Genomic DNA, 27,318 nt, shown 5'->3' on the forward strand with positions numbered 1-27,318 from the left:
TTACCTGACTGGCAGACCACAGTACGTGTGCTTGCAACACTGTGTGTCCGACAGAGTGATCAGCAGCACTGGGGCTCCACAGGGGACTGTCTTGTCTCCCTTTCTCTTCACCATTTACACATTGGACTTCAACTACTGCACAGAGTCTTGTCATCTTCAGAAGTTTTCGGATGACTCTGCCATAGTTGGATGCATCAGCAAGGGAGATGAGGCTGAGTACAGGACTACGGTAGGAAACTTTGTCACATGGTGTGAGTAGAATTATCTGCAGCTTAATGTGAAAAAGACTAAGGAGCTGGTGGTAGACCTGAGGAGAGCTAAGGTACCGGTGACCGCTGTTTCCATCCAGGGGGTCAGTGTGGACATGGTGGAGGATTACAAATATCTGGGGATACGAATTGACAATAAACTGGACTGGTCAAAGAACAGTGAGGCTGTCTACAAGAAGGGTCAGAGCCGTCTCTATTTCCTGAGGAGACTGAGGTCCTTTAACATATGTCAGATGATGCTGAGGATGTTCTATGAGTTTGTGGTGGCCAGTGCGACCATGTTTGCTGTTGTGTGCTGGGGCAGCAGGCTGAGGGTAGCAGACACCAACAGAATCAACAAACTCATTCGTAAGGCCAGTGATGATGTGGAGATGGAACTGGACTCTCTCACGGTGGTGTCTGAAAAGAGGATGCTGTCCAAGTTGCATGCCATCTTGGACAATGTCTCCCATCCACTACATAGTGTACTGGTTGGGCACAGGAGTGCATTCAGCCAGAGACTCATTCCACCGAGATGCAACACAGAGCGTCATAGGAAGTCATTCCTGCCTGTGGCCATCAAACTTTACAACTCCTCCCTTGGAGAGTCAGACACCCTGAGCCAATAGGCTGGTCCTGGACTTATTTCCTGGCATAATTTACATATTACTATTCAATTACTTATAGTTTTATTACTATTTAATTATTTATGGTGCAACTGTAACGAAAACCAATTTCCCCCGGGATTAATAAAGTATGACTATGACTATAAGATGTCCTGGGTACTTTGTAGACTAGTAGCCAGGATGGAGCTGACTAGATTTACAACTTTCTGCAGCTTCTTTTGGTCCTGTGCAGTAGGCCCTCCTTATCAGACAGTGATGCAGCCTGTCAGAATGCTCTCCACAGTACAACTACAGAAGTTTTTGAGTGTATTTGTTGACATGCCAAATCTCTTCAAACTCCTAATAAAGCATAGCCAGTAACACACATAAAAGTTGCTGGTGAACGCAGCAGGCCAGGCAGCATCTATAGGAAGAGGTACAGTCGACGTTTCGGGCCGAGACCCTTTGTCAGGACTAACTGAAAGAAGAGCTAGTAAGAGATTTGAAAGTGGAAAGTATAGCCATTGTCTTGACTTCTTTATAACTACATCGATATGTTGGGACCAGGTTAGGTCCTCGGAGATCTTGAAACCGAGGAACTTGAAGCTGCTCACTCTCTCCACTTCTGATCCATCTATGAGGATTGGTATGTGTTCCTTCATCTTACCCTTCCTGAAGTCCATAATCAGCTCTTTTGTCTTACTGATGTTGAGTGTCAGGTTGTTGCTGCGGCACCACTCCACTAGTTGGCATATCTCATTTCTGTATGCCCTCTCGTTACCACCTGAGATTCTACCAACAAAGGCTGTATTGTCAGCAAATTTGCAGATGGTATTTGAGCTCTGCCTAGCCACACAGTCATGTGTCTACAGAGAGTAGAGCAGTGGGCAGTGTTGATCATTAGCGAGGAGGATTTTTTTTTTGTAATTTTTTTATTGAAGTTCATCATCAAACAAAACTTTCCATAAGATGTATTTCAGATACTGTACATATATATCATATAATCATATTTGTCACAAATCTCCACATAATACTTATCTGAGGTATACACTTATAGAAAGGAGAGGAAAGAAAGAACAATCAAAAGAAGAAAACTATGTACAAAGTAGGGAGTGATTTTTTTTACAACATATTCATGTTTTAAAGAGATAGCAGACTGTGGCAAGAAAAATAAGGTTATATTAGCAGACATCCCACCCTGCAAAAACTCATTTCAGGGAGGTAGCACCATCATTTCAGGGAGGTATCACCCACGGCCCCCGCAACCCCATATCCCCACCCCCCAATGGTCGACCTCCAAGGGTGTATGTAATACTTTGTTTAGTGATTTTGTCTAATCTGTAAACCAAATTGGGTATATGCAGAAAACGTGGCATGAAAATATGTACTTATATTATATTATCATGTTTATTCTATTACAACTTTAAGCAAGTCTACAGGAAGTTTGTCCTCATCACGTCGGACACCAATAGCGTAGCTCCTTAGCAGCCAGCCAGCTAGTTTAAATAACGTTAGCTATGCTAATGAACGAGTGACACCTATTAAACTCACCTGAACATGTCTCTTACATTTTAACCCACCATGGGCAATAGAAAATTCACTGTTGCAAACAGTGCAGCGAGCAACACTGTCATTATTTTTGAGGTTGACTGTAAAGCCCGCCCACAGAGAAAACTGATAGGTCTACTTAGCAGGGGTCGGCAATCGTTTTTGCACTGCAGACTGGTTTAATATTGAAAACATTCTTGCGAACCGGCCGACCGGGGGCGGAGGTGTTAATCACAACCGGAATATAGTTGATAAGTCAATCGCATCATAACATTTTAAGTAACATTTCAATATTAAACACACACTGCATATTTTCCCCGTATGAAAGTATAAAATCATTGCAACACACCAATATCCCTGAATGAGTGGGAGCCCTGGGCTTGTTTTCCTGCAACAACATGGTCCTATTGAGGGGTGATGGGAGACAGCGATACTCCTTATGTCCAGTCCATTCCGCAATTTAGTTTTTGTTGCATTCTTTGCAGAAAACTCCGCTTCACAGAGATATGTTGGAAAAGGAAGCAACGTTTTCAGTGCTTCCGTGGCTGTCTCAGGATATTCAGCCTTGACTTTGATCTAGAATGCCGGCAGAGATGTTACGTCAAACATACTTTTCAGCCCATCGTCATTTGCAAGCTCGAGGAGTTGATCTCTTTCCTGCGCTGACATGGATGATTCACCGAGGACATTCACAAATGGGTCACGGACCCATTCCTTTGCACGTCTTGGGTCACTGATGACCTCGCGTGCGTTAAAATTCAACAGTGCGTGACAGGAAATGAGGAAAGGTGCAGCTGACTCATATCATTTCATATCGCCAAATCATATTGTTTCCTCGCGGCCCGATGGTTGGGGACCACTCTTAGCACGAAGAGAGACTAATCAGCATGCTCGCTCTCCCTCTCCCACTCAAAAAAATCTATTTCTGTGATATTGTATATAATTTCCGGGCACCAGGGAGCCAGGGAGACTCCTGGAACTTCCGGGAGAGATGGGATGTCTGCGTTAGTAGGGGATTTTAACTCTCTGCATATTGACTGGGACTCCCATACTGTATAGTGCACATGCGCCGGTCGTGCATGCAGCCTGTTAGAGTTGCTCCGTTTAGTTTCTTACTTTTTAAACTTTTAAACTTTTTAATTTAGGTTATTTGTTGTATTTTTTTCTCACGGTAACACGTTGAAGCTGCACTCTCTCTAACATGCTGGTGCAGCGAGTTTTATTTGTTTCTTTAGCGCTGGAAATAGTTACATTCGGACACGTCTCATTAGCGTGGCTGCAGGATGGCCACATTGTGTATTCCAGGGACCAGCTGATTGCGCTTATGCCGGCCGGTTTAACGAACAGAGCAGCGGACACCCTGGCTGAAATCTGGAAGAAAACACACAGAGGATGCAGGGGGGGATCAAAAAGGCGAGGGAAGAGGACCGGGTCGAGACAACAGAGGCTTATGGAGAAGATACGTTACAAACCGTGTCTCCCGTCTCTCATTATGGGAAATGTGAGATCGCTAGGTAATAAGATGGACGAACTGGCGGCACTTGTCAGGAGTCAGAGAACATTTCAGGAGAGCAGTGTCATGTGCTTTACTGAAACGTGGCTGCACGAGGAGATACCCGATCAAAACATTTCCATAGAGCGCTTCCAGACCGTTCGAGCTGACTGGTATTGCACTGAGAGCGGTAAGTGTAAAGGAGGGGGGCTTGCGGTTCTGGTAAGCAACGGATGGTGCAATCCTGGGCATATTACGATCAAGGAATGTGTTTGTAGCCTGGATATTGAACTTTTTGCTGTTGGACTCCGGCCATATTATTTGCCAAGGGAAATCTCGCATGCAATTGTGGTTGTGGTGTACATCCCTCCCTCTGCCAACCCAACATCGGCGTGTAACATCACTTACACCGTCATAGCCAGATTACAAACCCAACACCTGAGTGCCCTCATTACCATCGCGGGTGACTTCAACCATGTTACCATGGCTAGAACACTGCCCAACTTCACGTAGTATGTCAGCTGTACAACCAGAGGGGAGAGGACTCTGGATTTGACGTATGCTAACGTTAAGGATGCATACAGCTCCTCTCCTCTCCCCCCTACTTGGAAGGTCAGATCACAACCTGGTGCATCTAAAACCATGCTACGTGCCTCTGGTGAAGAGTAAACTTGCAACCTCGAGGGCTGTGAGAAAATGGTCAGAGGAGGCTTATGAGGCACTCCAGGGTTGTTTTGAGGTGACAGACTGGCAGGCACTCTGTGAGCCACATGGAGAGGATATTGATGGGCTCACAGAATGCATCACTGATTATATCAACTTCTGTGTGGACTGCAATGTTCTGACAAGAACTGTCCTTTGTTATTCAAATAACAAGCCATGGGTAACAAAGGACATTAAGGACATCCTGAACACTAAAAGGATGGCGTTTAGAGATGGAAATAGGGAGGAGCTGAAGGCAATACAGAGGGACCTGAAAGCCAGGATCAGGGAGGCTAAAGACAGGTACGGGAGGAAGCTTGAGTGGAAACCAGCAGAACAACATGAGAGAGGTCTGGAGGGGAATGAGGACCATCACTGGGTGCCGGCAAACTAGCAACAGAGGAGCTGAAGGCAGTGTGGACAGGGCCAATGAACTTAACCTGTTCTTTGACAGATTTGACATTGTGGCCCATGCCCATCCCCCACATGAGTCATCTGTTGTCGGCCCCCAACCAACACATATTCCACTCTCCCCTCCTACCCCTCCTCACAGTCCCCCACCCTGCTCTCATGACTATACCCCTTCCCCACACAAAACCACCATGGTGGGCTTCACGGCTGAACAGGTGAGAAGACAGCTGAAATGTCTCAACCCAAGCAAGGTTGCAGGACCAGATGGTGTCAGTACCAGGGTGCTCAAAGCCTGTGTCCCTCAGCTATGTGGAGTACTTCGCCATGTCTTCAGCCTGAGCCTGAGGCTCTGGAGGGTTCCCGTGCTGTGGAAGAAGTCCTGCCTCATCCCTGTGCCGAAGACGCCGCGCCCCAGCGGCCTCAATGACTACAGACCAGTGGCATTGACCTCCCACATCATGAAGACCCTGGAGAGACTTGTTCTGGAGCTGCTCTGGCCTATCGTCAGGCCACACGTAGATCCCCTCCAGTTCGCCTACCAGCCCCGGCTAGGAGTTGCAGATGCCATCGTCTACCTGCTAAACCGTGTCTACGCCCAGCTGGACAAGCCAGTGAGCACTGTGAGGGTCATGTTTTTTGACTTCTCCAGTGCGTTCAACACCATCCGCCCTGCTCTGCTGGGGGAGAAGCTGACAGCAATGCAGGGGGATGCTTTCCTGGTGTCATGGATTCTTGATTACCTGACTGGCAGACCACAGTACATGTGCTTGCAACATTGTGTGTACAACAGAGTGATCAGCAGCACTGGGGCTCCACAGGGTACTGTCTTGTCTCCCTTTCTCTTCACCATTTACACCTCGGACTTCAACTACTGCACAGAGTCTTGTCATCTTCAGAAGTTTTCGGATGACTCTGCCATAGTTGGATGCATCAGCAAGGGAGATGAGGCTGAGTACAGGGCTATGGTAGGAAACTTTGTTACATGGTGTGAACAGAATTATCTGCAGCTTAATGTGAAAAAGATTAAGGAGTTGGTGGTAGACCTGAGGAGAGCTAAGGTACCGGTGACCGCTGTTTCCATCCAGGGGGTCAGTGTGAACATGGTGGAGGATTACAAATACCTGGGGATACGAATTGACAATAAACTGGACTGGTCAAAGAACACTGAGGCTGTCTACAAGAAGGGTCAGAACCGTCTGTACTTCCTGAGGAGACTGAGGTCCTTTAACATCTGTTGGATGATGCTGAGGATGTTCTGCAAGTCTGTGGTGGCCAGGGCGATCATGTTTGCTGTTGTATGCTGGGGCAGCAGGCTGAGGGTAACAGACCACAACAGAATCAACAAACTCATTCGTAAGGCCAGTGATGTGGTGGGGATGGAACTGGACTCTCTCACAGTGGTGTCTGAAAAGAGGATGCTGTCCAAGTTGCATGCCATCTTGGACAATGTCTCCCATCCACTACATAATGTCCTGGTTGGGCACAGGAGTACATTCAGCCAGAGACTCATTCCACCGAGATGCAACACAGAGCGTCACAGGAAGTCATTCCTGCCTGTGGCCATCAAACTTTACAACTCCTCCCTTGGAGGGTCAGGCACCCTGAGCCAATAGGCTGGTCCTGGACTTATTTCCTGGCATAATTTACATATTACTATTTAATTATTTATGGATTTATTACTATTTATTATTATGGTGCAACTGTAATGAAAACCAATTTCCCCCGGGATCAATAAAGTATGACTGTGACTATGACTAAAAGGGCTGGATGGGACAGCGTTTGTCAAATGTGTGCAGCAAAGTTTCCTTAATCAATATGGAGAAGTTCCTACTAGAAGTAGCAAGATCTCTTAGGGAACTGTTAGGGATTATTGAGGAGTTGTGAAATTATGTGAATATTTCAGATACTAATTCAAAACAAGAACCAGTCTTCAGTTCTTAATGTAAATTACATGCAGTGATCAGTTTGAAGTTAAATTTGCATATAAACAGTACTGTCTGTCGAGCACAGCAGGGGGGCTGGCAGCTGAAAGATGTGACTTACAAAGTGAAGTGACATGAGGCATTTCCATATGCATCAGTCGAACATTAGACAATGGGTTTTTATTAATTGGCAGATATCAAACCAAGCAACTATGGGTTTAAGTAACTTTAACCATTGTAATCAAGTTCAAGGAAGTTTACAAACCAAACTGATATAATCACTTAGCATATCAAATAGCTGATCTATCAATAGCTGGAAAATTTGTGTACCAAAAGAGTCAGCTCTCACACATTCTGAGTGATATGCTGAGTTCCCCCAGCATTTTATGTTTGTTGCTTTGGGTTTCCAGCATTTGCACATTTTCTCATGTTTACAAATCTTGGGTGTCTGTCCTCAACAGATTTAGATTATCTGTGTGAATTAGTTAATCCTAGCAAAGGTGCTTGAACCTTTGGGGTGGGGGTGGGGAGGGGGTTTTGTTGATTACAGCATGATGTATCTCAAAGGAACCATTTGTCAGACACAAAATATTGAAGAAATAAAATGTCATTGTAACTATGGAAATTGAATTGAATCACCTGCTGGTAACTTTGATTTTAACAGTATAAGAATGTGCTGTATTTTGAGTTTGAGGGACATTACCAAGAGGGTTTCCAATAGAATGCCTAATTGTTCTGATGAATAAAGACTTCTATGTCACCAGCTTCAGCATCCCTCTGGAGACTTAGATCACAGTCATAACATGACAAGGCAGGTGACAGACGTATGCAGGGCAACACATTGGATCTTGTGATCATAATTCCATTAGTTTCAAGGCGATTATGGAAAAGGATTGGGCTGGTCCTTGAGCTGAGATTCTAAATTAGAGAATGACCAATTTTGATGGTACTGGAACGGATTTGGCAGGTGTGGATCTGGTCTTTAACTGCTCACTTCAGAGGTACCCACTTGCATCAAGCAGGCTTCAATTATACCAGTGCCTAAGAAGTACATGCCTCAATGACTATCGTCCAGTAATACCTACATCCACAGTAATTAAGTGTTTTGAGAGACTGGTAATGAAACATATCAACTGCTACCTGAGAAGTGACTAGCACATGCTCCAATTTGCCTTCTGGAGCAAAAGGTCCACTGCAGATGCCATCTCATTGGCTATTCACTCTACCCTGGAATATCTGGACAGCAAAAATGCATATATAATGATGGTTTTTATTGACTACACTTCTACTACGTCGACTCAGGCCTAGGGGGCCGGCGTCAGGCATGATGATGTACTCTCCACTTCTCCCTCTCCCTCATCAGTGGGTTCAGATCATCCACATTAGCCGCGCCGCTGTCTTCTAGGAGCGTGTTGACCATAGACTTGGGAGGGCGCCCAGGGTTCATTCTCCCATGCTTGGGCTTCCATATGATGACTAGGCTTGCAGGTAGCTCGGGGTGGCGTAGACAGTGCCCCACTAGTTGCAGTCCTCTCACCTCCAATTTAGTGGTGAGCATCGGTAGGTAGTTATAGAGCTCAATGTTTGTCACATGCTGTTGCCAACTCACGTCAAGAGCCATCCGGAACAGCGAAAGTCTCTATATGGTTATTGACTGCAGCTCAGAATTCAATACCATCACCCCCTCAAAACTAATCAATAATCTTCAAGACCTTGGCCGCAATATCTCCTTGAGCAATTGGATTCTCGATTTCCTCACTTGCAGACCCCAGTCAGTTCAGGTTGGCAACAACATCTCCTCCACAATCTCCATCAGGCTGTGTGCTTAGCCCCCTCCACTACTCACACTTTTGACTGTGTAGCTAAGTACAGCTCCAATATCATATTCAAGTTTGCTGTCATAGACCGAATCAAAGGTGGTGACAAATCAGCTTATTAGAGAGAGATTTAAAATCTGGCTGAGTGGTACCACAACAATAACCTATGTCTCAATGTCAGCAAGACCAAGGAGGTCTTCAGTGCTGTCATCTCAGAGAACCTGTCCTGGACCCAGCATGTAGGTGTAATTACGAAAAAAGCACAGCAGTGGTTCTACTTCCTTAGGAGTTTGCGAAGATTTGGCATGACATCCAAAACTTAGACAAACTTCTATAGATGTGTGGTGGAGAGTATATTGACTGGCTGCATCACAGACTGGTATGGAAACACCAATGCTCTTGAGCAAAAAAAAAATCAATCAATAAGTAATGGATACAGCCTACTAGCCTATCATGGGTAAAGCCATCCCCAGTGTTGACACATCTACACAAAACTTTGTTGCAGGAAAGCAGCATTCATTAGCAGGGACCCCCACTACCCAGGACATACTCTCTTCTCACTGCTGCCATCAGCAAGAAGGTACCGGACTCTTAGAACTCCTACCACCAAGTTATGGAAGATCAGTCACTAGGCTCTTGGAACAAAGGGGATAATGATACTCATCTTCACTTGCCCCATCATTGAAACGTTCCTATAACCTATGGGCTCACTTTCAAGGACTGTTCATCTCATGTTCTCAATACTTGTTGCTTTTTTATTTATTATTATTATTATTATTTATTTCTGTTTGTATTTGCATTGTTTGTTGTCTTTTGCACACTGGTTGAAAACCCAAGGTGGTACAGTCTTTCATTTAAAAACGCAAACAACTACACATGCCCTTACACTTCCTCCCTTACCACCATTCAGGGCCCCAGACAGTCCTTCCAGGTGAGGCGACACTTCACCTGTGAGTCGGCTGGGATGATATACTGCGTCCGGTGCTCCCGATGCGGCCTTCTATATATTGGCGAGACCCGATGCAGACTGGGAGATCGTTTTGCTGAGCACCTACGCTCTGTCCGCCAGAGAAAGCAGGATCTCCCAGGGGCACATATTTTAATTCCACATCCCATTCCCATTCTGACATGTCTATCCACGGCCTCCTCTACTGTAAAGATGAAGCCACACTCAGGTTGGAGGAACAACACCTTATATTCCCTCTGGGTAGCCTCCAACCTGATGGCATGAACATTGACTTCTCTAACTTCCGCTAATGCCCCACCTCCCCCTCGTACCCCATCCGTTATTTATTTTTATACACACATTCTTTCTCTCTCTCTCCTTTTTCTCCCTCTGTCCCTCTGACTATACCCTTTGCCCATCCTCTGGGTCCAACCCCCCCCCCCCATCTTTCTCCCTGGGCGTTCTGTCCCAAGATCCTCTCATATCCCCTTTGCCAATCACCTGTCCAGCTCTTGGCTCCATCCCTCCCCCTCCTGTCTTCTCCTATCATATTGGATCTCCCCCTCCCCCTCTCAAATCTCTTACTAGCTCTTCCTTCAGATAGTCCTGACGAAGGGCCTCGGCCTGAAACGTCGACTGTACCTCTTCCTAGAGATGCTGCCTGGCCTGCTGCGTTCATCAGCAACTTTGATGTGTGTTGCACAGTCTTTCATTGGATATTCTATTCTGGAGTTATTTAGTTTGCTCACAAGAAAATGAATCTTGGGGCTGTACAGTATATGGTCTGTTAGAGTGAGTTTTTGGGTAGACGATTCGTCCGCACTTAAATTACTTTGGCCACCAGTATTCTGTTCTTTGACAGAGTACTGTGGATTGAGTTCATAACAATGCATTTCCTAAAACCTGTTAATACCGGAATACGCTGCTGGGGCCTAGGGATAGGTTCAAAGACAGCCTTATCTATACTTTGTAAATATGGATTGTCCTTCATATTAAGCATGTAAAATACCAAATAAATGTATTGTGGATTCAGTTTGGAACAATGGCTCCTGAATACCAGCCCAAATGCTGCTGGTGCGGTGGAATGGATTTAATCAAAAGGTGTGAAAGCTTCAAAAGAAAGCACTGTCTATACTCGTAAATATGAATTGTCCTTTGTATTTAGCAAATAAATATCGAGCCCCATCACAGGGCCAGCAGACCTTTCCACCGAAAGCGTCTCCGTCCATATGATGCCTGCTGAAACTTGTTTTGTCGAATAAGGAAGCTGCTTTTTATCTACCAGTAACTCTATCTCTGTGCACGGCACAAGATGGTGACATACATTTAGTTTAATAATAAGTTTACTTTGAACTTTGAATCCTCTTTCAGAAGATGCGGTATTTGCTATCTTTAAGCAATTTAGTGTTATTCGGTCCCTTAGGCATGACAAGGTATCCCCTTGGACTTTGCAGGAAGGTAGTACAGAAATTGGAGCAGCCCTGGAAATTATATTCAAAACATCCTTAGCCATGGGTGCAGAGGCAGAGGACTGGAGGATTGCTAATTTTGTTCCATTGTTCAAGAAAGCTCTAAGAATAAGCCATGAAATTGCAGTCCAGTGAGCCTGATGTCAGTTGTGAGTAAATTATTGGAAGGTACTTTAAAAGACAGAACACACAAATGTTTGGATATACAGAGCCTGGTTTAGGATAGTCAAATTGTTTTTTATGGGTCTAACCGATTTTACAGATTTTTTTGAGGTTGAGGACGGTTGAAAGAAAGTTGGTAGATATTGGCTATATGGACTTTCACAAGTCTATTGACAAAGTACATTGTAGGTTAGTCCAGAAGATTGAGTTACTTGGCATTCATGATGAAGTAGTGAGGCAGATTCGGCATTGGCTTAGTGGGAGATGCCAGAGAGTGGTAGAAGATGGTTGCCACTCTGACTGGAGGCCTACGACGAGTGGTCTACCACAGGGTTTGGTGCAGGGTCATTGTTGTTTAGCATCTATATTAATGATTTAGATGATAATGTGGAAAACAATCAGCAAATTTGCCACTGATGTCAAGATTGGGGGTGTTATGGGCACTGAGGAAGGCTATCAATGCTTGCAATGAGATCTGGACAGCTGAAAAAAAAGGGACAAAAATAGTACATTGAATTTATTTCAGGTAAGTGTGAGGGTGTTTCACTTTTGGAGGACAAACCAGGGTAGGACTTACACAGTAAGAGGTAGGGCACTGAGGAGTGCGGTAGAACAAAGGGATCTGAGACTACAGATCCCTAATTCCATGAAAGTCACGTCACAGATAGATAGGGCCATAAAGAGCGCTTTTGGCACATTTACCTTCATATATCAAAGTATTGAGTACAGTAGCTGAGATGTTATGTTGAAGTTGTATAAGACATTGGTGAGGCCAAGTTTGGAGGACAGTGTGCAGGTTTGGTCACATACTTGCAAGAAAGATATCAATGAGATTGAAAGAGTGCAGAGAAAATTTACAAGGATGTTGCCAAGTAGCTAAGGCCATAACAGTATCGCATGGCACTTAAGGAAAACATTAGATGTATTATCAACATACTTCAGCACTATCGTCGTTTTGCAGTGAAGCAGCCAATCTAGTCCATGCATGGGAACAAAGAAAGCCTCTAAGCAAAAACAAATTGCCGAAGAAACTCAGTTTTTCAAGCAGCATCCGCAGAACCAAAGAAATGGTCAACATTTCGAGTTACAACACAAAATATTGAGCATTTCTTTGCCTGCACAGATGCTACTTGACCAATTAAGTTCCTCCAGGAGTCTGACTTTTGCTCTAGATTCATGCAACAATGGTCTCTTGTGTCTTCTAAGAACCTAGAATATTTGAAGACTCCAAACATGCACAATATTTTTCCTCTCATAATAATTGTACAAGTATAATTCCTAGAACAGGACATACATATCAAAATGTATCTAGTAATTATCATGTGGTTGTGAAAGAAAGAGATCATGAACCCAAGCCCAACATGAGTAAAAAGCACAGCTGTAACATAAATTTAAACATCTTTCCAACAATTCTTCATACACTGCAGTCAGCACAGAAACCAAGATTCTCCTTAATAAAGGTGCTCGATCATTTTTCAGTCTCAGAATGTAATTTTCTTGAGGTTATTACATACAGGGAATATTACAGACAAAATGCCTGTTGTTTGCAATTGAGAATGTTCTGTTGACTTGGAAACACTGATTGATATAGTCTTTTCTTTTTTTTCCCTTAAAGAAAGGAATGTTGTCCCTTCCAAGAACACACTATCACAGCAGTGACGTACTTTAATTTCACCTGGCATCAGTCAAGACCACTGCCTTAATGCAAAAATAACTCAGAATGCTTGTCATGGCTTCAATAGATTCTCGGTTGCTTGATTGAATTTTTCATAATCTTCAATGGTGTCTACACACAGTTTATTTTAATTCTTCATGGGAATAAAAAACATTAAAGCATATTACTTTCCATAAACATGAGAGATTCTGCAGATGCTGGAAAGTGGAAATCAAAGCAACACACACAAAATGCTGGAGGAACTCAGCAGATCAGGCAGCATTTATGGAAATAAACAGACAGTTGACGTTTCAGGCCAAGACCCTTCTTCAGGACTGGAAAGGAAGGGGAAAGATGCTGGAATAAAAAGGTGTGGGGAGGGGAAGGAGAATAGCTAGAAGGTGATAGGTGAAACAAGGTGGGTAGTAAAGGTAAAGGGCTGGCGAGGAAGTAATCTGATAGGAGATGAGAGTGATAGGAGGGGAAGTAATACACAGGTGAGAAGAGGTAAGAGGCCAGAGTGGGGGAACAGAAAAAGAAGGGGGGGGGATTTTTTTTCCATCGCAAGGAGAAATCAACATCCATGCTGTCAGGTTAAAGTCTACCCAGATGGAATTTAAGGAGTTGCTTCTCATCATGGCACAAGAGGAGGCCATGGACCAACTTGTCAGAATGGGAATGGGAATTGCAATTGGAGTGGAGATGCTCTACAAAGTGGACCCCCAATTGTCAACTGGTCTCACCAGTGCTGCATCGGGAGGACAACCCCAGCAGATTTGCAGGTGAAGTGTTCCCTCACTTGGAATCATTGTTTAGGGCTTTGAATGGAGGTTAGGGAGAAGGTGAATGGGCAGGTTTAACACTTCGGTTGCTTGCAGGAATAAGTGCCAGGAGGGAGATTAGTGTTTTATAATTGTACTGTCATTGGTTACACTGGTACAGGTACAGACAAGGGGGTCCCACACACTTGGATGATAATAGAACATTATTTTTCTGCCACAATCAATGGGTGAGAAGTCATACAAGGAGATTTATTTGAGTATTTCAGATACAGGGTGCTGCTTGTGAAATTTATTTGATGGCAGATAATTCTGGCGATGTTTTATTAATAGCTTATGTATAATGTCTGAAATCCTTCAATAAAAGTAGGAGAGAGAAAGCAATGTATTTTTCAGTAATAGAGAAGGTGGAGAGAAGAATAGACTATCTCTGATGGAGTGAGACTAAATAAATAAAAAAACACTTACTTAGCAACCATGCTCAAATTATGTTTCATTCTGTGTAAATCATACCAAATAAAAAACAGAAAAGCTGAGTTTTAATAATGATTAGACTGTTCTGATGCAACAGAAAATAAAGTGACTTACCTCAAATTGGAGAATCCAGAACTGAGTAAATAAAGTAATCACCCCAATCTGTGTTTCGTTTCTCCAATTTAAAGGAGGTCACACCATGAACAACAAATCCTATACACTAGATTCGAAGAAGTGTAAGTGATTTGCTGCATCTCCTGCTTCCTTATCTGTGGATTCCCCTCAACCATGTTGGACAAAGCCCTTGACCTCATCTTACCTACATTCTACATTATCTGCTGTTGCATTCTCTTCTGCAAAGAGCAAAAACTGACTTCTCACCTTCCACTTCACCAGCCTCTATATTCAATAGATCGTACATTGCAACTACTCCCAGTTCTCACCACCAGGCAGATATTCTCCCCTCCTCCCATGTCAGCATTTTGAAAGGATTGATTCCATTGTGACTTCCTGGGACATTAATCCAGCCACAAACACTCTCCATTTTATGCATTTTCCCAAGCAACAACAGAAGTTACAACCCTTGACCTTTCATCTTTGTTTTTCCCACCAGTTAAGGACTCAAATAGTCTTTCAAGGTGAAGCAGTACATCACTTGCTATCTAATGTACTGCAATCAGCGAATAAGTGCTCACATGTGGTCTCCACTACATTTTAGAAACCAAACACATATTTGGGTGTGTGTGTGTGTGTGTGTGTGTGTGTGTGTGTGTGTGTGAGAGAGAGAGAGAGAGAGAGACTGACTTCAAGTTGCTTTAATTCCCATCCTGCTTCTATCCTGAATTTGTTTGCGGCCTCCTGCACTGTTGCAAGGCCTAATGCAAGCTTGAGGAACAACATCTCATCTTTCATATAGGAAGATGCAGGATCCAAATTTAGTTAAGTCAACGTTTCTTTCCATTCATATCAAAAATAGCCAATATGACATCATTTTCTGTCAGCTTTTTTTTCTGTATATATTGTCTTAACTGACGGGCATGTGCTAATTCTCTCTGTAACAGCGCAGTCCAGAGAAAGAAGGATAATGCGTTTCCAACAACTATGCAGACTGCCCTCACTTACTTATTTGGTCTCACTCTATCAGCAATATTCCCTTTGATCGACATATACTTTCCTTATCTTCCCTGCTACTGAAAACTAAACAGCTCTGAGAAAGGGTGCTAGACTTGAAATATGACCTGTTTCTCTTTACACAGTCACTGAGACTCATTTGCTACATTGATTATGATTGTTAGGAAAGTATATTTTCTAGAAAGTCATTCATGCTAAATGTTTAAGAAACAATAATATTACAGGCGGTAAACAACCAACAGTTGAATAATGCAAAAAGTAGAAGGAATATTGGAAATCTAGAATAAATCTAGAAGAAAATCATTAAATGCTCAGCAGACTAGGCAGCAAGTGCAAACAAACATACTCAAAATTTCTTTGCTTCCCTCTGTCAATGACTTTCCTCCATTTTTCTCATACAGTCATAGAGCGTGAAAGCATGTCCTTAATCCGACCCTGTCTGCATCAACGAACAAGCAACCATTTCCACTAAATTTATGCAAATCAGTTCCCACAGAGTCTACACCTCATTTGCACACAGGGGAAATTATAGTGGCCAATTAACCTATCAACCTTCACATCCTTGAAATGCGAGAGGAAACCGCTGTGGTCACATGGAGAACTTACAAATTCCACATGAGCAGAACCTGAGGTCAGGACCGAACCTGGATTGTTGTGAGGCAGCAGGTCTCATAATTGCATAACTAGGCTATCCTTTATTTTTAACAAATTAGTCCCTGTCTAACAATTTACCAGAACATATATGCTTGTGATGATAATTAATAATATCCATGCCGGGGAGTGTCAGGCATTTCCCCAATGAATGATAATTATATCAGATTGTAAGTTTGACAGGTACACATTAAGACAATGATAAACATAGCTGATGCAGAGAAATAACCACAAATACTTTCTGAGTGGAGAAAATGAATCCATTTCCACTCATTCTCACTAATTTCTATCTTGTGTTTCAATTTTCAGAACCTAACTAAGCAGCGTATCATGTTTGCAAACTTGACTATGAATTTGCAAACATTAACATATTTTCTATCCTAATATTTTATTACACTCTTGGATGAGAAATATGTGCTATAACATCTTGAAGTGATGATAACAGTTCCTAAGAAAAGATCTTCTTGATACCACAGGTTTGCAAACACATTCCAGCTGAACATTGCCACAAACAAAAATGCCTCCCCAAGGGGATTGTGCAGTCTTCATTGGTAAATGCATTCACAACAGATCAACCGATTTTAAGATATTAAAGGAGTCAAGCAATATAGAGTTGGTACATATTGAAGTGTAAAATAAAAAATAAGCCAGGATCTTATAGAGTGATGAAGTGGGCAGGAGAGGTGAATGATCTATTCTTGTTTATCTTTTTCATATTATTCATCTTCATAAAGCTAGCAGTAGGTTGACACAAACCTCTGTGTTATTCATCTTTCTAATTTTAATGGTGAAATGATTCAACATAATAAAACCGTGAAAATGAACATTCCTGGGGTGAATCATTGCCTGAAGGGAAATGCAATATCTGAAAGCCTGCTGTCACTGCTACCTCAGGACAGAAAATACAACAAAAATGCTTTTGATCTTGCTATTCTCAACAACAAACTCCTCTGATGCATTGAAGCACATGACTTGTATATTCTGACAAGTGATTCATTTTTGTGCTAAAGACTATTTTGTTTGAAAGGCCCAAATGCCTGCAGATATAATATTCAACAGAATATCTTTGCTCCTGTTTGCAACTTTTGTAGTTGCTCTGTACAACCTGCCTGCTAATACACAAGGAACAATGAGAACAGGATACATTTTATCATTCTCCTATTTCATATGTATTTTGTCAGGAATATTATCTCTAATCATCTTTACTGAAATTACATGAAGAATCTTTAATATTCTGAAGAAAATTTATGCTAATAGGTGATAAGTTCCTGCCTGCAGCAAGGTGCTCATGATCATTTTCAATCTAAATGTTCATTACATTTCTACCTTTTCAGATCTGCTGTCATCAGGAGAGCTCTCCAAAGCCACCCTGAAACTAACCAGTGGTGCTCCGTGTAGTTGCAGCATCTTGTGTTTGCATCCAGCATCCTATTTGACTTTCTACCATCTGACAGGATACTCTGATGCATAAAAACAAAAACGGTCAGGATGGGAAACCATTTCTTCCCCCAGGCCATTAGGGCTTTTGAACTCTCCGCTGCATCACATTCGAGGTGTCTCTGGTTCATCTGCTCTTACCTGACAATATTTAATTCATGCACTTTACTTTGTTTATTAATGCACAATTCATATGTAGATTTTATTCTTACTTTCCTAAATTATTGTGTGGTATATGTATGTTATGTGTACTACTGTGCTTTACACCCTGGTCCGGAGAAACATTATCTCGTTTGACAGCATACATTTTTATAGTTAAATGACAATAAACTTGACTTGACTTGAAATGGGGAAAGAGATCAAGCCTCACCACCTATCAAACATTTAAAATCTATTGAATGTTATTGACACAGATGAAACATTTTAAAAGTATACAAAATCTAACATACGAAACCTTATAACCATTTCAACTTTAAAATAGTCTAAATTACCTCATGCTCATCTCATCCCCAGTACAGCCATTCTTTTCCAGACTTCATACGTAAACTGGGATAGATTCATCTGTTAGATTCCCTAAATTTGGATCTTCTGCTGGACTCTCATGAAGAGTATAGTATCAGAAAGCAGCAAAGAAACTGCCATTACTTCATTCCAAACTTGTGTTGTTTCCATGGAGAAACTGAAGTACTTCAACATCGAACAGCCCCAATTATCCCAATTTCTAGCGCATTGATTATGGCTTAGATTCAGTGCTCTTGCAAAAGGGAATGGATATACTGTAGTAAAGCATGGAATAGATTCACAGTGGCCCAACAATAGTCTTCATAATCATCAAGAGAAAAATAAATCAGAAATGACAATATTTAAAACTAAATATATTTGAATTTATGTATTATGAACTCTTTTCATTAGCCCTGAAGAAAGGAAGCTAAAAACAGTTTTGTTTTGGAATTCACTTTGCAGTGAATGTAATCAGAGAAATTATAATTACAGTGAATTGAAGGGACATTATTTTTTAGATTATATTTAATTCATCATGTATGGGCTTTCACGTTATAATAAAATGTTGCCGACTTCCTTATTTCTGATGTTGCAAAATCAGACAATAACTTCTTTGGGCCAGATCATCCTACACCTTAATATTCAAACTACTCAAAACCCCCAGAACTGCGACAGCTTACTTGAGGACAATGGAACAGGATATATCGGATGTGGATGTTTCCGGTGATGACTAGGCTTCAGGTGGCAGAACTTGAGCTTCCACCATCAGCACCTGTCTTTGACAGTTTGCTTCTTTCACAGTCTCTAATGTGACTTACATTCAAATTCATAAAAAAAACTTGAATGGATTTAAATAATAAAAATATTAATATTATTTCTGAAAATAATTCAAAGTGAAAAATTGCTAAAAGCAGAGCATTTCATTGTCAATTAATTAAAATATAGAATGAAAAAGGAAAAAAACAAAAAAATCTGAATCTGTAGGGAAGATGAGGAACTCCAGCAACCTCTTATGCACTTCCAACTTCTGCATTGCAGTGTACAGACTCAGAAATCAAAGGCTTACTGAATAACAGAGTGGACCAACACCTATAACACTGGAGTTCACCTGTGCTGCGCACTACATGCATTTTGAATTATACCGTATTTACATATTTGTGTTAATATTTTGTTTTATGTGCTGTGTGTGATTTATATTTTGTTGGTGCACCATGGTCCAGAGGAACGTTGTTTTGTTTGCTTATATATACAGCATGTTAGAGTGAATTTTTTTGTGTGGATGATTCGATTACATTTAAATGACTTTGGCCACCAGACTTTATTTGACAAAGTACTGTGGATTGAGTCGAGTCCACAACAATGCGCTTCCTAAAAAGGTGTGAATACCAGATGCTCCTGGCGCCGTAGTTTGACCGGATGCTGCAGTTTCGAAGACAGTCTTATCAATACATTATAAATATTAATTGTCTTCTATGTTAGCACGTAAAATGCCAAATAAATGTATTGTGGATTTAACTTGCATTCCAGACATGTTGGCGTTGGAAGGAAGAGGATAAATTCAGAAGTTGTGATGTTTGTATGTAGCTTCAAAAGGAAGGCATTGTCTATAACTTTTAAGTAGCAATTGTCTTTGTGTTTAGCATATAAATACCGAGCCCACATTGGGTTAGCAGACCTTTCTACCGGAAGCGCCTCCGTCCGTATGATGCCTGCTGTACCCTGTGTCGAATAAAGAAGCTGCTTTGTAGTATCTGCCAGTGACTCTGTCTCTCTGGTTATTTCATCCACACTACAACATTTGGTGTCAGGAGCAGGATGCTTCGTGACCCGTCGTGTGGCCAGTGTTCCTAGCAGTCTAAGTTGGTGAGTATTTTTCTAAAACAACACTCACTCTTGGATCTGTTTGGTCGGTGGTATACAGGAACATGAAGTATCACAAACGCGGAGAGCTGAGCTGGTAGATATAAAGGTAGTGTGTGCGTGTGCATGTGTGTTTATTTAAGTGAGGAATATTTGCATGTTAACTTGGTTAACTTGGTGAGACTTGGACCACCAGTTGCGAAAGGTGGTAACCAACGGTACGGTTCGAGACGTTCGAGTAGGGGCGTGTATACTCGTTCGGGAAGCTGCATTTTAGAGTATGCGTTTGCAAGTGTAATGCAAGGGAATATAGCAGGCATCTTGAGTTCAGGTACTCAAAAGTGGCGAATTGTGGAATACATACTCTGGGGTTTTAAGTATGTACTGTTTAACTGTTACCCGTCTTTTATATTTTGCGTAGTGTGGGAATTAGTATGGAGATAACTCAGGGAGAGGTTTTACCCAGAGAGATTAACCAGAATGGCACCTATTGAAGTCAGGCAACGTCAGGTTGAGAACCCTGATGATCCTAGCCAGCCCTTGACCTTGTTTACGACTATTCAAAAGCCTTTCACCCCCGGGGAGAAACAGAGCATTTTGTCCAAGTTGCCCTCGCTTAGTCACCTGTGGGAATTCAGAATTCCGGCGCAAGCTCAAGGAAATGGTTGAAATTCACCAGATGCACCCTACAGATATACATGTGTTAGTGAAAAGCCAAGTGCCCGAGGAATATGTGGGGCAGCATGGCCCAGGGGGTGCGGGATGGTACATGGGCAACTCCCGGGAGCGCCAGTAATGAAGAAAGATATCGCTCTTTTAAAGGGGAAGTGAGGCAGCGGCTGGAGGGAGGCGACAGTAGCCGGGGAACGATAATGGCAGTGATTCAAAAAGCTGACGAGACAGCCATAGATTATACAGAATGTAAATATCGAGCATACGTGGAGTATTCTGGGTTGGATAATCCAGGGAGGTATGACCAAGTCTTCTTAAAAATGCTGAAGGAAGGCCTGAGCTCAGCCCACCAGGAAGTTTTAGATTTAGGCATAACAGTAGGGTCCACCTGCTCTGCAATACTTTCATGGGCCAGTGAGATAGACCAAAGAAAAGGCAAGAGAAATCGTAAAGTGGGTATAGTGGATGCAGCTGCTGTGATGTCCCGGAGAGTTTGTTTTGCTTGCCGGCAGTTGGGGCAGCTAGCAAAGGACTGCTGGACCAGGTATAAGACAGTGAAGGAGTTGATATGCTACAGCTGTGGTCTATCGGGACATGGCTGGAGACAATGTCCAGAAGGGAGGGGAAAAACCCAGGCGAAGGTCACGGCAGACACCCAGTCACTCACCCCATCAGCAACCAGTCTGACTGTCGATCAGATCAAAGAGCTAGTCACGGCGCCTCTTTAGGCAGAAAAAGATGTGGCAGCAGCCCCCATTGCCAGCGCTGGTGACCCGTGAATGTATACAACGGCATTGTTAGAGGGACAGCAATGCAATATGTGAGTGGACACAGGGGCATCTCTATCGATAACAGACTTACCCTTACCAACAACCGACAGGCCAGTTATATCAGGGGTGTAGGAGGGAAAACAGTAAAAGCAGAAAGAAGCAAGAAGCAAATACTAGAAATCGGGAGTGCAGCTTCCAGTGTATTTCTGGGTATGTCCAAATAATGAGGGCACGATCCTTGGAATAGACATCCTACGGGAAGCAGGAGCTGTTATAGATTCGGGAAAGGGAGAAATTATATGGACGAGTCAGGGGCAGCGAACAGATACAACCAACAGATTACACAACCTGTATAGCATAGTCGCAGCTGCCCTGATCACCAGAGACTGCAGCCTGGATGGGGTCTATGGGTTACCTTGTCATCAGTTCCCAGCAGTGTGGGCTACACACAAGCAAGATTGTGATCGAGTAAAGATAAACCTTGTTAAGATAGAGGAGGGTCTGTATAAACCCCCTAAGCAGGACCCTATACAAACTGACACACTGACCGCTGTTCAGGGTATAGCGAAGGAACAAAAACACCAGGGGATACTCAGAGAGACTGCAGCAACTCTAGAACATAAAGTTTTCCCAGTTCCTCCAAGGGCAGACACTACTGCGAATAAGGCAGCAGGGGAACAAGAGGCAATTGAAATTGCAAGTGTGCAAGAGGAAACGACAGAAGCCAGCTTAGTAAAATTATATGAAGAGGTAGAGGCTAAAGAGAAGGAAAAATGGAGTAGAAAAGGAGCAAAGGAGGGACCAGATGGGAGCTGGACACACAGGGAGGAAAAAGTCGCGGTAGCCCCACCCTGTATTAGACAGATACTACTAAGGTTTTATCATGGGGCGATGCATCAGGGAAGGCAGAGCATGATCACAACGCTTGGGCAGGACTTGTGCTGGCCAGGGATGGGCGGGGATGTTGAGATATTCTGCCGCCGTTGTATCATTTGTGCCCAGCGTAACCCAGGTAAGGACAGAAAGCTACAGCTGGCAAATCAGCCTCGGCCGAGGGGACCCTGGGAAAACATCCAGATAGACTTTACAGGGCCCCTGCTAAAAGCAGGGGGAAAAGCTACTGTCTAGTAATTATGGATCACTTCACTCGGTGGGTAGAGGTTTTCCCAACAAGGGACTGCATCGCCCGCACTGCTGCATGGATCCTAGTTCAGGGGAACCCAGTTCAGGTGGATTCAGATCAGGGAGCACATCTCATGGGGAAAGTGATGAAGGAAATGTGCCGACTACTCGGGATTCGACAACGGTTCCACGTACCGTACCACCCCCAGAGTTCAGGGATGGTAGAAAGAATGAACCAAACAATCAAGAATGCGTTAGCCAAAGCTATAGCTGAGACAGGAAAGACATGGGTTGATGTATTACCAGGAATCTTAATGAGATTGCGCGCAACCCCAAACCGCACTTTGGGTCTCAGCCTCTACGAATTATTGATGGTGTGAGCAATGCGACTCCCTTATGGGGTAATTATGGGTTGCGGGAAGCCTGGGGCTTACAGGGACAGAATGACCCAATATGTGAAAGACCTTTGTAACCAACTTAAAGTATTAAAGGACCGCGCGAAACAACAACAGTGAATCGTGGATCAGAAAGAGCCAGAGGGAAAAGGGATAGTTCTTCCACAGCCCGGCGACCAAGTTATGGTGAGGGTGCTGCCAAAAAGGCCAGGGTTTGCCCCCAGGTGGATAGGACCACAGACAGTACTCTTAACTGATGACTCGTATGTCTGTGTACAGACTCAGCAAGGCAGCCAGTGGAAACACTGGACCCAGGTTAAAGCATACGACTCACCCTCTTGTTGCTCCCACAGACAGAGCGGGGGACCACGTGTACCCAGTAACCATGTAATTACAGAGAACCTAAGAGAGGAACACCAGCTGGCCATGCCAGACCTGACCACAGCTGATGAAAACATACCCGGAGAAATTGCAAAGGCAGAGAACGCTGAGAACGTGGCAGAAGACACTGAGAGCATGTTGGAAAACCATGAATAGCCTGCTAAAGTGTGATGATGATGGTACTCTGTAAAGAAGGCTGGTTGCTGAAGGTAGATGATTAATTTTATAGCATAGTATAGAAAATTTATTGGGAAATAGACTGGGAGGCACTTCGGTGGCATTTCAGACTGCACATGGCATCTGAAAGCAGTCACCTCGAGTTTGAGGAGCTGGGCCCTTTTCAGCAGTTGAACTGACGGAACAGTTTGGCAGTGGGTGCCACAGACATTTACGTAGAGGCCACCCCAACCCCTACCTGTACATCAGTGAGAGAGCCTGTGGGTGCTCCTGGAAGGAGAGTTTCAGCAAACAGAGGATGAAGGGCTGAAGACGAAGGAATGTGATTAAGCTGTAGTCAGCCTGCAGGGAAAGCGACAGGCATGCGAAAGGCGCCGCATTTCTGAAGACTTGGGACAGCCTCTCTGCTTAACATTTGGTAGGTAGTGATTAGGTAATACTAGGATAGATAGAGGTACATAAAATTGGGGTGGGATTTTGAGACAGGGTGTTTTGCGGCCCTATTTGAATAGATCCTCCTAGGTTAATTTTTGTCCAGGAGGGCCAAGAGGAAGGACTGTTAGAGTGAGTTTTTTTTGGGTAGATGATTCGTTTACACTTAAATGACTTTGGCCACCAGACTTCTAATTGATAAAATTCTGTGGATTGAGTCGAGTCCACAACAATGCGCTTCCTAAAAAGGTGTGAATACCAGATGCTTCTGGCGCCGTAGTTTGAGCTGATGCTGTAGTTTCAAAGACAGTATTATCTATACATTATAAATATTAATTGTCTTTTACATTAGCACGTAAAATGCCAAATAAATGTATTGTGTATTTAACTTGCATTCCAGACATGTTGGCGTTGGAAGGAAAAGGATGAGTTCAGAAGGTGTGATGTTTGCAGGTAGCTTCAAAAGGAAGCATTGTCTATGCATTTTCTATAACTTTTAAGTAGTGATTGCCTTTGTGTTCAGCATATAAATATCGAGCCCACATTGGGCTAGCAGACCTTTCCACCGAAAGCGTCTCCGTCCGTATGATGCCTGCTGTACCTTGTTGTGTCGAATAAAGAAGCTGCTTTGTATCTCCCAGTGACTCTGTCTCTCCGGTGATTTCAACCACGCTACAACACAGCATGTACATTCAGAGAACAATAAACTTGAACTTGAGTGGCAGTTCCCTGCAGACTGCTGAACACAATGAAGCATAATCTAGCCAAGTGACTTCCAGACAAGAGTTGAACACATCAGTTGATCATCAGTTGAGAACAGAAATGATAAAAAGAAAAAATGGGTGATCTACTCACAGTTATGACAAGTTGCACCAGAATATCCAGTCCCCTCACAGTTACACTTAAAGTTGTCCCAGGTCTGAGTGCATCTTCCTCCATGCTCACAATGATTTGGTAAGCATCTGCCAGAATACAGTGCAATAAAGTTTGAGGTACTGATTGAAACTTAAACTAAAAGTTTGAGGTCTGTTCAATGTGAAGATGTCTTTACACATCCATTTGGGAATAAAACTAATCAGTAAATCTGTTAATTTCTAGAGCAATTAATTCTTGTTTCAACCTGTATTTAATTATCAATTTAATGAACAAAAATGGTAATTAATAAGACAGCAGATGAAAAAAAATGGAATTCCAGGAACAAAGATATCTATCACAAAGCTTTGCATAAAACACACACTTTATGAATTAATTTAATTTACTGATAACTTTTGTTAATCTCTGCAACACAGCAGAAATTATTTTTGTACAATAAATGCCATACACATTGATAGGAATTTTCAATAATTTACATTAAAATATTAGTAATTACAGTAAAATATAATTTATGCCATGTCTTTTCACCTGGTATAGCAATGGAAGAAATTATCCTTCAGTAAAAAATTCACTAGGTTAATCCCAAAGATAGGAAACAAAGAGAAAGGTGTAATGCTAGAATATTTCAACTGCACAAGGGAATGCTAAAGACATTTTTTTTTAATTACAATGGATGTTGGTATAGCAAATAGGGACAAAAATCTACATCCTGGATTTGGAAAAGCACTTTAAGGCTATTATCAACTTAAAATGGTCACCAAGACTGAGGAAATATTTTAATGTGAACTGTAGGGACATGGAATGGTGTCTCATAGTGATGAGGTGAGGCAGAGATAACTTTTAGATTGAACAAATATTTGAATCAGGGGGTATTGGTTGAGAATAGAGCAATTTGGAGAACTGCAATAAAGAGCCAGGTTTGACAACATAAGCTCAATGACTTCTCTCCTTATTGTCAACTTCTCTGATTCTGGTTATTTGTTCATTTCACACTGGATTTGGATCACCATTAAACTCTAATAATACAGAGTGACCATGATGTGTGCTCAGGTTACACTCATAAATATCTTACAAAATAAGCTAATAGTTGCTAGAAAATGCAGAATCTTAAAAGGTAACCTTAGTTTAGTTCTGCAAGACAGTAAGCTGTTACTTTTGAGTTTATTTGTGTACTATCGTGCAGCATTATTGTGTTTAGTGATTTGAAACTTAGCAAATGCAGATTGTTTAATTATTACATACTTAAATTGCTGCCATTCATTGCACATCTCCTCAAAGGGTTTAGCATAGTGAAGAAATATGGAGCTAAGCCACATCACCTCTCTTCCTACAAGATTAAGTGACCATCCAAAAATTACATGTAGCACTGGTGGGTCAAGTGTCATAAGCTGTTGGTTGAAATATCCTTGCCTTTACCGGCAAATCAGTCTTGAGAAATTTCAGGACCAGAATTTTAAAGAATAATGAAAATTTTGAAAATATCACCATTTGGGCTATAGAGCAGTGCATGCTGTTAAGAAAGAGTTTAGAAACCACAGTAGTTGACTCTCTTTCCTGTTACCAGATCTGTGATGAAATACGAGGATAAACCACAGTGTTTGTGTTGTTTGTCCAGAATATCAAATTATTTTGATCAGTTGCATACGCTGAACTATGAGTTGTGAAAGAGGCATGTGCCATCATGCTTCATGTGATAACATGTCCCACTTCCTTTCATTTTGGGAAGAATTCTATCCTGCAGAAACTACAAATGTGCTTTATATTTCAAATTTGTAATCAACAGTGTGACATTTAAAACAATGTATTGTGCATTTGGGATTAAATTGAATTCAAGAACATAAAAAATAGAAGAGGAAGATTCTGCTCTTATCAAATGATAAATTACAATTTATCTGCACCACTTTCCTGCAATGATACTGTAAGCCCATGATTCCCTCTAAGTATCTATTAATTGCTGATACATTTATTTTTAAAAAACATAATATCAGAAGAAAAACATACAGAATTAATTTTAAATTATAGACTATTGAGGAAATTTGTGTACCAGTCTAGATGAGCACAAAAGCAGAGTGTCCATACTGAACAAGAGAAAAACTGCAAATGCTGGAAATCCAAGCAACACACACAAAGTGCTGGAGCAACTCAGCAGGCCAGGTAGCATCAATGGAAAAGAGTATAGTCGACGCTTAGGGCCGAGACCCTTCAGCAGGATACTTGTTGAAGGGCTCTTGGCCTGAAACGTTGACTGTACCCTTTTCCATGGATGCGTCCTGGCCTGCTGAGTTCCTCCAGCATTTTGTGTGTGTCCATTCTGAACATGTTCTTTACACCCTTGGGTCTAAGACTTGGTTTAGAACTTCTTGCACAGAGGACCAGCAGAATTAACCAGAGGGTCAGGTGAGTGAGGACCAATGGAATCTAATGAAGGAATAGAGTAATCAGGGACTGGCAGAATCACTTGGAGGATAGTGCATAACTGGGAAAATGGGATTAGAAGGAAAGGATGTTTTGGAGTGGGTTGGGGCGTTAACATGGATAGAAATAATTATTGAGAGCCGTGCCTAAAAGGACAAGAACATCCAAGTTGCAGGAGAAAAACATTGCTGTCTGTACCAGCCTCAGTGCCAATAACAGGGCATATGAGACTTTGGTCCCAAGACTTAGTTACTTGTTTCACCGGTCTGATG

At 42.4% G+C, this 27,318-nt stretch overlaps 1 protein-coding gene across 1 annotated transcript in view; it reads right to left on the reverse strand.

The window, feature by feature from the left end:
* Positions 1-27,318, reverse strand: part of LOC140195385 (contactin-associated protein-like 2) — a 1,890,266-nt gene that overhangs the window by 843,685 nt on the left and 1,019,263 nt on the right. Inside the window, exon 11 of the mRNA XM_072253599.1 lies at positions 24,614-24,720. Coding sequence (XP_072109700.1) covers positions 24,614-24,720 — 107 coding nt within the window. The remainder of the gene's footprint in view (positions 1-24,613; positions 24,721-27,318) is intronic.

The sequence above is a fragment of the Mobula birostris genome, chromosome 3, assembly GCF_030028105.1.
Source record: "Mobula birostris isolate sMobBir1 chromosome 3, sMobBir1.hap1, whole genome shotgun sequence".
NCBI classification, from domain to species: domain Eukaryota; kingdom Metazoa; phylum Chordata; class Chondrichthyes; order Myliobatiformes; family Myliobatidae; genus Mobula; species Mobula birostris.